We start from the raw sequence: 15113 nt of genomic DNA, 5'->3' as shown, positions 1-15113 counted from the left end.
TGCATCCAGCATTCAGTAAAATTCAGATTTTCTTTAAAGTAATCTGTAGTGCATATAGCTGTACAATTAACTGTCAAATGTAAAGAGAGAATAGAGTAAAACAGGCAGCTGTTCTTGATCCTCAAGTAATTTTTAACAGCATTTTAGCAGTGGACTTAGCATTTACATTTCCTGTATTGAGATTAACCATTTCGTTACTGACCATAGGATAAGGCAAAAAACATGGAAGTGGAATTCCTGGGAAATTACAAAAAAAAATTGTAACAAAGGAAAGTATTTTGGAACGACAACCGTGAAGGTCAGGAAGGGAAAGGGAAGGGGAAGGAACTGAGTGTGTAGCATCTTCCTTAGGTTGAACTGAGAAAAATCTTAGAAATAAAAATATTTTCTCAGTTGCTGAGAAACCTCAAGTATCACAATCAGGTTATGTTAGACATTTGTTCCTATTGTAATAAATATATGCACCAATCTGCAGATCTTACATAACGTAAGACATCTCTAAATATTAATTTAATACTCTACTCATACTTGCATATGTAGCTCTTTAAGAGAATATTGATTTTTATCTGGAACTGCTTCATATCGAAAACTATAGATAAATATCAGTCCCAGCTCTTGTCTCTGTGTCCTTTAAAGCCTTATATTTGACTTTAAGATCATTCTTCCCACTGAGAACAGAGCTCAGCTGGCAGGTTTGGCTGTCTGTCAACCTTTGACTAAAGACACCTGGAAAAAGCAGAGTAGTTTCATCCTGAAAATTTACAACTTAACATTCCAAAGTTTCTGCTGTGAAGTAAATACAAAACTTTCTTAGTCTCCCTAGAGTGTCTTCCAAAAAGACAGGGTAGACCGCTTGCATTTTGCAGTCTACAAATGGATGTGCACTGGCATATTCAGTCATTTAGCTTCACATAAAACTAAAAAGTTTTTAGAAGTAGAAGTCAATGACTATGTCTTGAAAGAATTTCTTTCCAGTTGTTTGGCTAGCTATGTATCCCTGCATACAGACCTGTAACAAGAGTCTTATAATGTCAGTTCAATGATTTAAAAAGCTTTATCCTAATCCTCATTTTTCTTACAAAATCCATACATGCCCAGTACACCAGGTAAGTTTGCAGCCTGAGAAATTCACTCATGCTCTTTCCTCAGTGACATATTTCATGTACAGATGAACCATCATCTAAAGACGATTTTGACTAATAACACTTGCAGTCAGTTGATTTTTCGCAACATAACTCTACTGATTTTCAAAACTGTCGCAATGATGTATTAGCAGTTCAAATACTTCTAATTTCAAACAATGTGAATTATCTATTCCAAGGTCATTTAGGATATAATAAAAAATCGTTGGATTAAATAAACAGAAGCAAATCCTAACACATTGACTTCTTTTTGAAAGATTATTATTTTCATTATATTCCAATACTGTAAAAGAAAATTATTAAAAAAAAAAAAAAGAACAGTTATAAGTTTTGGTCAATTTTCCAAGGAAACATCAATCTCAGAAAATTCTACCTGTTATAATTGGTTAAATAACCTCTACATAGCAATGCTGCTGCATGGGATACAGGCTTCTTCCATCACTACCATGCCTTCAGTCAGCATTCAGCCCTATTGCATGACAAGAATGATAGATGACTTCTGGATTTTAGCTGTTCTGCTCAGTTCAATATAAATTTAAGGTCTCAGTTCCATGATCAGCTGCAAGAAAATGACTGACTAACTAAACATGGATGCAAAGCTTAAGTCCTAGTTGAGGATTTAGGAATTCTTCATTTGTTTCAAATTTTTAAGGTACACAAATAGTAGCATCCATGTTTCCCTTGGGCTGACCATTCTTTGATACCCTGTTTCTTAAGGCCTGTTAAATTTCCCACTGTGAAATTTCCCACAGGCCCATGGAGACACACAAATAAACTTGATTTTTGTGACTTCGTGAAAAAAAATATTTTTAAATTAGTTATCAGATGTTTTGCACTGCCATTTAATTTTGAGTGGCATAGCTCTTCAGTACCACGCCAGCATTAACAGTTAATCTTACATTTAACAAGTTCCCCTATGAGATGAAAAAATCATCTAAGACAATTGTCTTCTTCACACAAAAAAATTCAAGGGACAATCCAAACTGTGAAGTGCAGGTTGGTCTTGGTTTGCTCTGCATGCAGCTCAGTTATGCACTTAGTCCTAGCTGAGGCGTTTTATTCTCTTACATTACATTCTGAATTTTTCTCAAGAGAAAAAACAATTATTATTACGTATTTCACTGTGTATCTAAATAAGATTGAGTTTTAAAGTAATGCTTAAAACAAAGTATTAATCTCTGAAAATCAGAATCCGATAAAATCATAGGCTGGAAAGGGTCAGCAGCTGCCCAAATCTCCCACAGACTTTAAAATGTATTGTTTCAGGTGCCATAGCTGAGATCATCAGACCTTGATTTTAAGCTATTATATGGAAACCTTTGAAAATTTGTTCCCAAATAACCAGGAGAAGAAAATAGATGCATTAGTACCCACTCTAGCACTTTTCTGTTTTTCATTATAACCAGTCAGTTCTTACACTGGAGAAAAGCCAAGTTAGAGAGCCTGAGAGAGTTGGAGAACAAAATTGTTCCTGAAAAACATCGTCATTATCCAATGTTTTCCCTCCCACACAGGACAGTGGAACCCAGATGCTCTCAATTCTTAGAAATGAGTAGAAAAAGAAGAAAAAGTTGCAAGGGCAGAAAGAGCTCTGATTCCAGAGAATGTAAGTTTACAAAACTGTTTAATTTTAAGTAAAAACATCAGAATCTTAGGTGGTTATTCTCCATTTACTCATCAAGACAGAAATCCATCTTTGTGCCCAAAGCTATTTGTCAAATTGCAAATATTTATACTCTACTGTGGATACATACAGGTAATATCTTGGTGAGGCTATTAGTTTTATTTTAGCTGAGCTACTATCCTAGCTATTTCTGGCAAAGTCTTTCTAAAGATGTTCATGTTTAATTGCCTCAAATTTTCAGCATTCCTGCTGTAAATTTCTTAATGTTGTCTAAGTTTAATGGCTTGTTCTAATTCTCCTTAGGTAGGTGTCACTGTAAACTCTTATCCTCTGTTGCACGACTTACTCTAAAAAAAGCCCGAGTAAGACAGAATTTTATGTAATTGTATGAATGCCATGAAATCTTGCCTAGTACAGCTCCCACCAGCAAACAATGTTTTCTTCTGCTTCAAACAGCGAGCTGTGGCTCATACCTTCTGGCAATGTGCCACTGATCTGCTGTGTGATTGTGACAATATTCATTAATCCCTTTGTTTGCTCATCTGTAAAAGGATTATAAAGGTAAAGTTCCATGTAATTTACCCCAAACTGCAAAGATGCAATGGGATATTGAATGTCCCAGTGTGTTCACAGGAACAAAATAAATACTGAGAGGAGTAATGGAAGTAAAAAGGATAATCTGTCTATATGCAAATAGAATACCTTATCCCCGAACAACTAAAAGTTTCTGAGGAAAAAAAAAAGTGTTAATATATTAATCTCCTCCAATCAGAGTGAGTTAACATGCCCTACCTTGATTATCTGACTTCACATTACTTATCAGATAATTAAGACAAAAGAAATTCATATTGGCATGAAAAAAATAACGTAGACAATACACTACACTTTAAAGATAAAATAGGCAATTTCCATGAAAAGTGTCTCAAAGCTAATCATACATTTGTGATACTGCTTACCAAATAATGGGAAAAATGTTTTTTCTCTTTTTTTACCTTAAATTAGATGAACAGTTGTCATCCATTTGTAAATGCCAGCAAAATTTAGGAAGCCTTGAAAATAAAGCGGATGAGGCTCTAGCTCACTTTACTGAGCCTCTGGATGTAAAGTGTACTGAAGAAGATGGAAAAGATCACAAAAACAAGAATCAGAGTAGCTCAGATGCATCTGAAGATAGAGAGCTTGATAATGTATCATACAGTGAAAAAGAAGTAAAGAAGGAAAAGAACCATCCTCCTCAAATGTTCTCACCTCAGCAAGATGAAATCCTAGCTACAGTAACTTTTGGTGAATCAGAAGGCTCATCCTCAGGAAAAATTACACTTTGGGGCAAGCCAGACTCTTTGGAGTCTGTTAGCTTGGCTACTGGAAAAATTACTGCAGAAGTAAAAGATGGTTCTTTTAATGTGAAAGTAGAAATTGAGAATGTTTCTTTGTTTGATTCTGAAAGAAACCCTGTAGCTGAGAAAAGGAAAAGTTTGAATAATAAATGTTCTCATGAAAGACAATGCCAGAAAAGCCAGTGTTCAAAATGTTTTAAGTACCAGTGTCCTTCAACTGACCATTCACCAGAACACAATAGGAAATACAAGGGATCCTCTAAACATAAAATTCGAACTGCCACCAACAAAAACACCCCCCTGAAAATGAACATTGAAACAAAGGAAATTAAAGTGGAATATACCAGCAGAAAGAAAAATCTAAAGGTTAACATCAAACCTGGTGAACAGACACAGAGCAAAACCTCCAACAGGGAACATGAAGATACGTATTGGAGTGAAACAGATTATTCTGTAGCAGAGGCGCCTTGCAAGACAGATTGTGAGTCATCTTTTAGCTTTCGTGAAAAAGTAGACTATACATTCCCAGATGGATGTGCACTTCTTCCTCCACCTAAAGAATTTGCCGACTGTGACAAAATGCATTTGGATACAATTGCAGAGGGGGTATCTTTGTACCCTGTTGATGACAGAAAGGAATCTGACACCCTTTCTACAGCCTTGAGAATTTGGAGTGAAGAAAATTATTTCTGTAAACATAACAAAAAGGACTATGAAGACCACATCAATGAAAAGGAAGATTTTTCAAAAGATAAAATACTTTTCTCAAAAATAAGTAATACAAATTGTTTTGTAGCTAGTAATACCTTGAATAACCCAAACACTGGGAAGCAGTGTATCAGTAAGAACAATGTATTAGGTCAAGAAAGAAATAACTGTAACAAATGCAGAGACATAGGACAAAAACCAGCAAGAAGAAAGTCTTTCCCAGATACTACCCTTGATGTACCATCACCAGTTCACCCTAGAAGGGATTCTGGCTTTTATTCACTGCCATCATTAAAAGTATTGCCTAAGGAGACCAAAGCAGGGGATTTGTATAACAGGAACTCAGATATTCATACCAGCTATATAGAACTTTTTAAGTGTCCTGACTTGATGTCCTCATTGAGAAGTTTGAGAGGTCTTAAGTCTTCATATCAGTATGCTTTCACATCGTTTGATCATAATATTACTATTTATCCGTCTGAGCCTGAAGAAAGTCTAGATGACACTTGTTTGCTGAATGACTATGCAGACTATGTGGACCAAGATGAAGAAACAGAAGAAACATTAATGGAGAGTCTTCATTCCAGTGGTACTATAAATGAGAAAAAAGAAAATGGGTATGAGGAGCCTCTGAGAAACCTAGCGACATGGGAGGAAGATTCTAAGTCTACCAAAGATGCTTTAGATGAAGGGACACCAGAGTACAACCATATGGAAAACCATGCTGATCTACAGAACAAAGCTCAGCTGGTACAGATCTCTCCACATTCTAGAAGCCCTTCAGGTGAACTTATTAATGACAAAGAAAGTATGAATTATGCATCTATGGAAAGCACCCCAAACCAACTTTCAGCTTTACAGCAAAATGTTCACCCACCCCCTTCAGAGCCTGAGGTAACAAAGAAAAGGAGAGGATCAGTAATGACTGTGATAACTGGTGGACTAGAACGAAGATTCATCCAAGGCGACACTAAATTGATACCTGATTCTTTTGGCTCTGCAGTAAGAAAGGAGCCTAAACTTGCCTGTAGTATACAAGAAAAATCCTTGCTGTCGTCCTTGCTAATAGATCCTGAGGAGCATGACATAAATAATGAATCAGAAAGCTTTTCGGAGATGCAAGACATATCGGAGGATATCCTTGTTGAATCTGATTGCCATAATGATTCAGCACAGGCTGCCATATTGTCTACCTCTTCAGCATATACAGAAAAGAAAGAGAATTTCACAGAACATTCAAGTCTCAAAGGAAGACCAAAGAACTTTTGCAGTAACCTGTCAACTGATGGTAGCTTAAGGAGAGAGCCTGGATCACATCAACTACCTCAGTTAGTCAAATCCAGCTCTGATGAAATTGAGAAAAAGATTCAAAATAAAGCAGATTTTCATCAGAATGCAGATATCTCCCCATTATCAGTAAAACAGATTAGTCAGAAAGGTAGGTGTTAAAAGACTTACGGAGTTCATATCACTTACACACATTTTGCATGGGTGGTTTAGTGCTTTGGTGACATCTTTTTTGAGAAAATGAAAGTATGATATAACTTTACATATTGCATTGTATGCTTGGCCATTTGATTATAATATGCAGTTATTGTGTTGAGGATCCTAGGAGCCATCTTGTAGAGCCAAGTAACTTAAATTAAAAAAAAATAAAGAAAATTTTAATGCAGCTTTGCTCAAGAAGTGAGTTTCCTACATTAAACACTCAACCCTTCCTATACATTTAGTGAGAGAAGCGAACACCAAAATAGGAAGGGGTTTTTTTCAGTTGCCATGTAGCCTGAACTCAGAGCTCTTGTCAGTGTTTAAAACCACATAAATCTGTTTATGGAATCCATGTGATCTAAGCAAATACTGAATTCTAAGTACATCTCAGTCCTAATTCTGGCTGCGCCTTTACATGTCATAGAATAACTGTAGTGGGTCATTTAACCTTCTTTTCTCCTCTCTTTATGTGGCTAATATAACTACATATGAAAAAGAATTATTTTTAATAGCTAATCTTTTAGAAAAGTTCGTGTCTCCCCTTCTGTAATCCATCTACCCATATCCATAACTGGTCATTTAAAAGGACTGTTCTGAATCATAAAATTATAAAGCCATAGTGGGACACTGCACGCTACAATGTAAGCTTTTTACATTGTGAATATGTACACACACATATGTGTGTGTGTGTTTTTGAAATATCACTCCGAACTCTTTAATTTTAATTTTTTAATATCAATTGAGTTATATGCAAATATAACTCAGATAGTCCTCTCAGAAGGTAACGTTTCCAGCAGGGAACATGGGAGGTCAGGAGTTTTATACTGTTGAAAAATACATACTTCCTTATAATTGGAAAATGTCTTGAAGAATATTAGTAAAAAAAATCAGAAAGTTTTTAATAATCTTCTAGTTCACAATGTCTGCAGAAAGTACTGATGTGTCTTCCAAGATTGTCCTGTTTGGCACTGGTAATGGAAATGTCAAAAATACTTAAAGTCTACATAGACTGTATAGATACACTATGTAGGTAGATACTCCTATATAGATCAGTATCTAAAATACTAAAACAAATCAAAAAATGGAAATCTCTTTAGATTTATAGCAGTCCAGGCAATCTAGAAGTCTGCTGGTGTTGTGGGAACTTGATTATTACCAGAGAGGCGAGGGCAAAGGGCACTACAAGAAATCAGTTTCCTGACTTTCATCAATAGCGAGCTGCCCTGGAAAAGAGGCTCAGTGACACAGGTCTGAGGTGGAGATCTGACTGAAGCTAGAAAGAGGTTATTGATCCAAGAGACCACTTACATAATGCTCTAGGGAGCCTGTTGAGGCTGGGCTCACTTGTTCCCTGTCTACCCTTGCTAGTGGGTACAGTTGCATTTTCAGAACAGGATCTAACACAAAGTCTGTTTTCCAATTTTTATTTCAGCTAAAACAGTCATACACAAATAAACTTATACTGCCCTACCTAGGAAGAAACTTAAAGTAGAGCGGTATATCTTCCTTTTATCTGCATGTGTGTCTTGCAAAATTTTTAATGTTTAAACAACACTTAATATATCTACATACTGCTGATTTCAAAAATGTGTGAGCACTTGTAAATAAAATCCATGACCAATTTACATGTTCCTGCAAAACTTGTGCCATACAAATGGCTATGAGGTATTTAACTGCAGATGAAACTACTACAAGTTGATCACATGTACTGTTCTCTGCATGAAGACTTCAATTAGTCTAAAATATATACTTTATTAATATTTTCAGTATAATTTGGTATTTTCATGTCTATGGTTAGATTATTCTTGTGTTTAGAATATGGAAATTTTAAACAGTGTAATTGCTTAAGTTGTCTTACACATTCCTCACAAATAATGTCTGGTTGTAATTTAGACTTAAAATCAGAAATGAATAAAACGAGAAAGCTACCTTTGATGAAAGACAGCAGAGCGAGTGATAGTTCCCAGGAAGAAGCAATAGACCAGTGGGCCAGGAGACGAAAACAGTTCAAAGACAGCAAAAAATGCAGTTCAACTGGAGGAAGCTCCATAAACAGCACAATCACTGAGGGATCAAGTGAGTACTTACAATTGAATTCTTTCTCTTTTGTGTGATTGACACTCTGACAGGGTTTTCAGCTAAGGAAACTGATTTGCAGTTCATAACATGAGTATCTGTCTTAGTCGCTAACATGAGCAAGCGTATTTTATTCAATTGAACTGTTCCTCACTATGGGAGTTAGAATCCTCTCTCCTTCATATAACCAAGAGAAAATCTGATGGTTGATTGTACCATCCTTGTCCATATGCAGTTAATGTTAAGACAAGGTCTAGGCACAGACAAACATAATCGCTTAAGGTGGCAGCTTTGAGGGTGTAACAAAAATCATAATCTTGATGCCTACTTTGCTTATGTCAAAGCTATGGTGAGCTGGGAGTCCTTCTCTCCTCTCTGAGGTAACCACTCGCTCCACATTTTATCTTCAGGCTTTTTGCTTAGGTTGTCCTTCACTGTCCCTCCAGTTACTGAAACCAGATAGTCACATAACTGTGTCATTAAGAAATCTGTTGCCTCGCCATTTGCTTAAGCCTGTACCAAACTCATCAGCTTAAATTGTATGGGAAGAAATTTTAAAGATGAAATGTTTAATGAATTTATTTCACACAGATGGAGTCCCCAGGCAAGGACTGTACAGTCTAGGAGAGGATGTGTGTGGTACTTCTTACTTCAAACTGCCTTTGCGTATTGTTTTACTATTTTGTTAATGTAAGAAGTACTTCGTACAGCTGAAGAAATGCGCACTTCCTTCTGTAAATATTTTGTGTTATAATGGTTACTTTTGGTAAGGAAAGTTTTATTTGTAGATGTATAACCTCCTTTTTGAAGAAGGTTAAATGCAAACCTATAGAAGACTGACAGCTGTCAGACTTCAGTGCAGGTCCAATACAAGAGAAACTGTAAATATATTCTATCCCTGTACTGAAAAGGAAGGTCTTACATCAGCAGAGCCTCATTTCACTACCTAAACATAGGTGTCAGTTGCCACTGGGACACCAATAAGGTTCTGAGATATGTGACCTACCGAGGACCCATGCCTTTTTGAAGCAGTAACTGGATGGCAAGTGAGATACCCTGAGGCTTCTAATATGGTTCTAGCCATCTATGTTCAGATAACTGAGTCAATCCCTAAGTTTTTAATGCCTATTAATAAAGCAGCACAGATGACTGACATTTCATGTGGAAGTGAAAATGCTGTTTATTGGTAGCAGTTTCCATTCTTTGCCCCTAAGACAGATTCAAGTCCATGGTAAGGAGGTTAGAAAGTTACCATGTCAAGCCACCGGAGCTCAAAAAACCTATCAGGAGATACATACACCAAGATTAACTGTTCATTAGTTTCAACAGTAATGTCTCTTGAATATAAAGCTGGGCCATAAATTTTACTAGATCAGGCACATGCTGGTTTCATAGAGAAAATATTTTTAAAAACCCAAGAAGTTGTAAGAGCTAGAATTTCTTTCCTTGAGACAAGGCTTTTGGTAGCACATGGCATGAACCTGAAGTGGTCTCCAGGACAGGTGAATGAGCAGACAATTCTGTCACAAATTCGAGTATCTAATCATTTTGGATAGTATGCTACAGGCCTGAGACTTGTGTCCCTTTTGCTTTGGTAGCCAGACTGTTCCCTGGTGTTTACATACTTGAGACAACTCTAATCTGTATTTGTGAGCAGCAGCTCCTTACATGCTTATTTCCAGCAACTGAGAAGAACTTAAGTGCAGCTTGCCTCTGACACTCAAACTGCTTCATTTGACATATGTGCCAAAGGCTCAAGGAAGGGAGACGTGAAAAGACGTTCAAGAAATATCTTGGCATAACTCCGTAGTGCCAGCGTGGCACCATTTATCTCTCTGGTTTTGCCTATTTGTCATGTTTCAAGCTCTGCTACAATTGTAACAATTCAGTATTCAACTGCAAAATACTGTGCTGTACTGAATTGCTTAGTCTAGGTTTTCTTAATTTATAAATTCATGGTAGCAAGATAATATGTACTTTAAACATATCAGCCTAATAGTTTTTATTTATTTGTGGGTTTTTTTATTTACTTTTAGCTTTATATACAGTTAATCATGCCATCTCATACTTTCTGCATAATAAGGGAGAAGCCAGTAGATGTGAAGTATTTGTCCACATAGACATGGTTAAGCAAACTGTCAAAGTGAAAAAAATACTGCCATTTAGATGTATTCAGGAAATAACTTGCTGAACAATACTAAATAAAGGTTAATTTTTATCTTTTCTGTTTTGAAACTGGAAATCATTCTGCATAATTGCCACATCAAACACAGGATAGACAAAGCAAACAGATCCTTTCTCCAGCTGCATTAAATCTATCTGCATTATACCAGACATTTTATACTGAGAGGAACATGATTTCTTTTTCCCCTCAGACAGTTTATACTAAAGCATTTTATCAATGTAACTGTTAGCGTGGTCTCTGATGATCTATACTTTTATATACCTTTTGCCATCCAGTTTTAGCTTTGAAGTTCCATCTCCCAGTCTGCTTGGGATGTTGTCATAGTATTGTACAGTCTTTTTCTCCACAGTCAAACTGCTGTTTATAGCCTGCCTGGCACACAGCCAGCTGCCTGCTGTTCTATCTCCTTGTGAGCCTGAACATGCTGCTTTTTTTCTTTAGCAGAGAATTAGAGCTGTCCTCCATCTCCATGTTAATCTGGGTGACATGGTTTGACCCAGTGGACTCATTGAAAGAAATTGTGAATGTAAATTAATATAAAATATGAATCTGAAAATCCTCATGATAATACATGTAACAACATAACAAATATTCAACAGCCTAGGACAAGCCAGAAGTTCTACATTTAAAACAAAAAAATCCCCACAAAAACTATTCTTTCCTTACCTCCTTTTTATTAAAAACCAAATGTACACATCTGGAAGAGCTAAGATTAAGCAAACAGCAAATATAGTCATCATTACCTGAGTCACACCAGTTACTTTTCTTCTTCTCTTTTGTCTTCGCGTATGCGCTGAACTCATACTAATTTCTAGCAAACTTGTTTGGTTTCCTAATCAAGTGGGCCACATAAAAAAGCTTAACAATTGGCTAAACCCAGACTTCTCTTAAAGAGGTGCAAGTTCTGTTTTGACCATTTGCATTAAGACCTCACTTGACATTCAAGTTCAACATACAATAGCATCCAATATTATAATCTTATATTTGGACATCTTTGCAGACTGCCCTTTAACAGCAGCAAAATACACAAATAAATACAGACATTACAAACAGTTCATTGAGGAGCTTGTGGCACTTCTTCCATGCTGACTGGCTGAGGTTTGTTATTCTTCATGCATTTTCCCTACTGACATTACTTTTACTTGTTTTACCCTCATGACAGTAAATTCAGAGGATGCTCGGTCAGTAGATCTGGGACTACTTTCTGAAAATGAGGACAGAGGGTTTTATACAGAAAACTTTCATTCTGCTTCCTGGGTTTTCAGAGGTGATGATGTTTCTCCGGATAATAGTCCTAGATGTCTCAGCAAAAGGCCTAGACCAGTGGCAAGTAAGTTGGCTAAAGCAACAGGTAATAAATGTCATAAAACTTTATTTATTTTGGGCACTCTGAGGATTCAAGGTGATCAACATTTTTGAGAAGAGGCTGGATGCTTATGCTGAAGACAGGAAAAGGAGCAACCCAAGAAGCTAAAAGATTATAGAAAACATGAATAAGTAATTCTTATTTAGCTACTGTCTTGCAAATTGTCATTATTACTTGACAAAATTGATAGTGGTAAATGTACATGATACCCAATAAGGGTAAAAGCAATGTAATTTTATAACTTCTTCAAGCATGGCAAAATCACAGAGAGCTGTTTATGGATATAAATTATTATAATGGTCATAAAATCTGTTGTCCATCAAACTTTCAAATACAGTAGATCAAGAAAGAAAAGAATCAAGTTTGCTATGGGTATGAAGAGTTGTTCTATTTGTGGTTTAAACACTGTCATGCAAACAGATAGAGTGACTAACTTTTGCAGGGGGATGGGAGGTTTTTCTTTACTTTTCACATGTTAAGTTACTGAAAAGTAACAAATTCAAAGAACTGAGACAAACTGAAATACCCCTGCCTGCAGCTTTCCAGGAGATAGTTCTTTGCTGGAGCTCATAAATCATTCACAATATGAGACAAAGCAAATGTCCTCTATAAATCTCCATATATGAAAAATCTCCCTTAAAATATATGAGAATATTCTGGAGAACCATTTTGATCGCATTTTCTCCAGTGGAGACATCAGAAGTTCAACAAGATAATTAAAGTAGGTATTGAAGTATCTATGCTCTTTTAGACAGTCAGTTGTCCTGCTAGCAGAGTAACTTTTAAAGCAATTTCGATCTTCCAAATAGTACATAATTTGAAGACAAAACAGCTGTCATAAATTAATTAAATTGGCCTCCATTAAACAAACATGATAAGATAGTCAAATGATTAAAAGCAGACACTCTGAGACTTCAAATTTACACTGAAGTCCTTCATGAGCCAGACCAGTTGAGACACAACAATAATACTATACCCTGAGAAAAAGCTGAAGTAGGCAATTAGACCCTGATCTTCCTTTTACTGAGGGTGATCCCTTTACATGTTAAATTCTGCTGACTTGAAAGACACTTCACATGGGTACATCCACTGGTGGCATGAGATGACAGTGTGGTGGGCAGTTGAACTAGAGGACTGGGAGGCAGTGGGAGTGGGAAGTGGACAGGGACGGTTAGATGAAAGGAAAAGAAACAATTGGTATCCAAACGGTAGAAACCTTATAAAATATAAAAAGAATAAAACTACAAGAACCAGATTTAAACTCATTTCAGAATTTAAAGTGTATTTTGTATTTGCAGCTTAGAGGTCTGACGTAGAGGGCAGGAGCACTTTTCGCTCCCAGAACACTGTTGGTAGAGTGGAATATCTGAATGCTTCTTCACCTCTTCATAATCGAAGTCCAGGCATTTAACTTAAACTAATGAAAGTACACTTCACTGATGCTGTCTGGTTTGCCCTAACATGAATGACATTCAATCAGTCATAGTGTGGTTTGCACTGATAGAGGAGCAGCAGCAAACAGCTAGGAGTGATACTGAAAGCTTGCCAGAGATTTGCAGAATCAGTAGCTGCCCATGCCTATAGACAAAAAGCTTTACAAACAGGCTGCTGCTTGTTAAATTGAACTCGACTTGTAGAGAAAAAGGGATGACTTTTTTCTGTTTTGCAGTTCGTGAAAGAACAGTGAAGATCGCTAAAGGAACTGGCAATTACCCTTGGGGTTTCAGGATCCAGTTCTCAAAGCCTATCCTTGTGACTGAAGTTGACACAAGTAAGTTGCGTTTGTACTAGTTAACGTCTCCTATGAAAACATATTTAAAAAAATATGTAATATTTAGTAATATAATATAATACAATATAATATGATCTACATAATTCAGAACAACTATTTTATAATAATACATAGTGTAGATGTGCATAAAAAAATCAATAATTAGTGTGTGTAAGATGTTTAGTAACGTGTCCTTGAACTGCTCGAGACAGCCTGTTTTAGGGCCCCAGTATGCCTGTGTGTAAACTCGACTTCACTGTTCTGTGTCCTTCCATGCCAACTGATACCTTAGGCAAGTGTCTGCATCCAGCCTTTCTCCAGATGTAAAGTCTAGAAATTCCGGGGACTGACATTCGTTAGTGACAACAGGCCTTTAAGAATCAAATAGAGGATACAGTGGTCCTTATAACAACATCCAAAAGTCTTAGTAGCTGAGGACACTTCTACTTGGATGGGTTTCCATTGAGCCATCTATAAATTGTAACAGGTGTGCTGTTAACTTATGCAGGGTAGTCCAATGATTTCCAGAAGAAACTCAGAAAACTCAGTGAGTGAGCAAAAAAGCAGCAGACGAGTGTCAACAAAAATGGAAGTGTAAGATAATGCCTCTAGAAAGAAATTATCTATACCATGACTACATGATATAGAACACAGTATTCGTAGTTACACTCAGGAATGAGATCTTGGGAGTCACTACTGAAAGGTCTCTGAAATCATCAGCTCTGTGTGCAATGGCAGCTTAGAAATCTGGCTAAAAGCTGGCTCTGTCAATAACAGCAGTGAGAATCAGACACAGGGAGTCAGAGACGTTTTGCTGCTACCTAAAACCTTGGTTCACTCAAATCTAGAGTATTGCTTGCTGTACTGCTCTCTGCATATCAGGATGGACACAGTAGAATTATAGAAGGAGCAGAAGAAATCTGATAAATTTCTACTACCAAAGACATACAATGAAAAATGTCATTCTACACCAAGAATGCTAGTGTGTGCCCTCCAGCAAGGCATATAAGAATAGCTCTGTTAGTGTACCAACTTACGGATTATATTGTCCAGCTTCCTGACAACTCTGGGAAAGCCTGTGGGTTCAGAGGCCTGTGAATCCATTAGCTAAACACATCATTTTAAAAACTGCCTGCTGAGCTACTAAATATGGTCATCATTAAACTCCACTAAGGAAGATCAGAAAAGTCAGAAATCTGAGCAAGGGAGAAATACGCAGAGAAAAAAAAAAAAACACATATGAAAAGAATATCACTTTACTGACACTTGACTTGTATTAGAAACCCATGCATGCCCTTAAGATCTGCACATAGTTAGATTTATATCTCAGTCATGGTTTTTGCATCATGCTGCTGTTTAATTCTAAAAGTCATTGTAACTTCTTGCATCAGATCAAATGTTCTATTTATTAAATAC

At 36.6% G+C, this 15113-nt stretch overlaps 1 protein-coding gene across 1 annotated transcript in view; it reads left to right on the top strand.

Annotated features, from left to right (window-relative positions):
• The first annotated feature begins 2690 nt into the window (after nucleotides 1–2690).
• LOC104345057 (uncharacterized) overlaps nucleotides 2691–15113 on the top strand; it is a 33864-nt gene continuing 21441 nt past the window's right edge. Inside the window, exons 1-5 of the mRNA XM_086480535.1 lie at nucleotides 2691–2748; nucleotides 3769–6249; nucleotides 8193–8375; nucleotides 11723–11890; nucleotides 13596–13697. Coding sequence (XP_086336661.1) covers nucleotides 2691–2748; nucleotides 3769–6249; nucleotides 8193–8375; nucleotides 11723–11890; nucleotides 13596–13697 — 2992 coding nt within the window. The remainder of the gene's footprint in view (nucleotides 2749–3768; nucleotides 6250–8192; nucleotides 8376–11722; nucleotides 11891–13595; nucleotides 13698–15113) is intronic.

This window comes from Leptosomus discolor, chromosome Z, assembly GCF_034619465.1.
Source record: "Leptosomus discolor isolate bLepDis1 chromosome Z, bLepDis1.hap2, whole genome shotgun sequence".
Classification (NCBI taxonomy): domain Eukaryota; kingdom Metazoa; phylum Chordata; class Aves; order Leptosomiformes; family Leptosomidae; genus Leptosomus; species Leptosomus discolor.
This window is presented reverse-complemented; position numbering and strand designations above follow the sequence as displayed.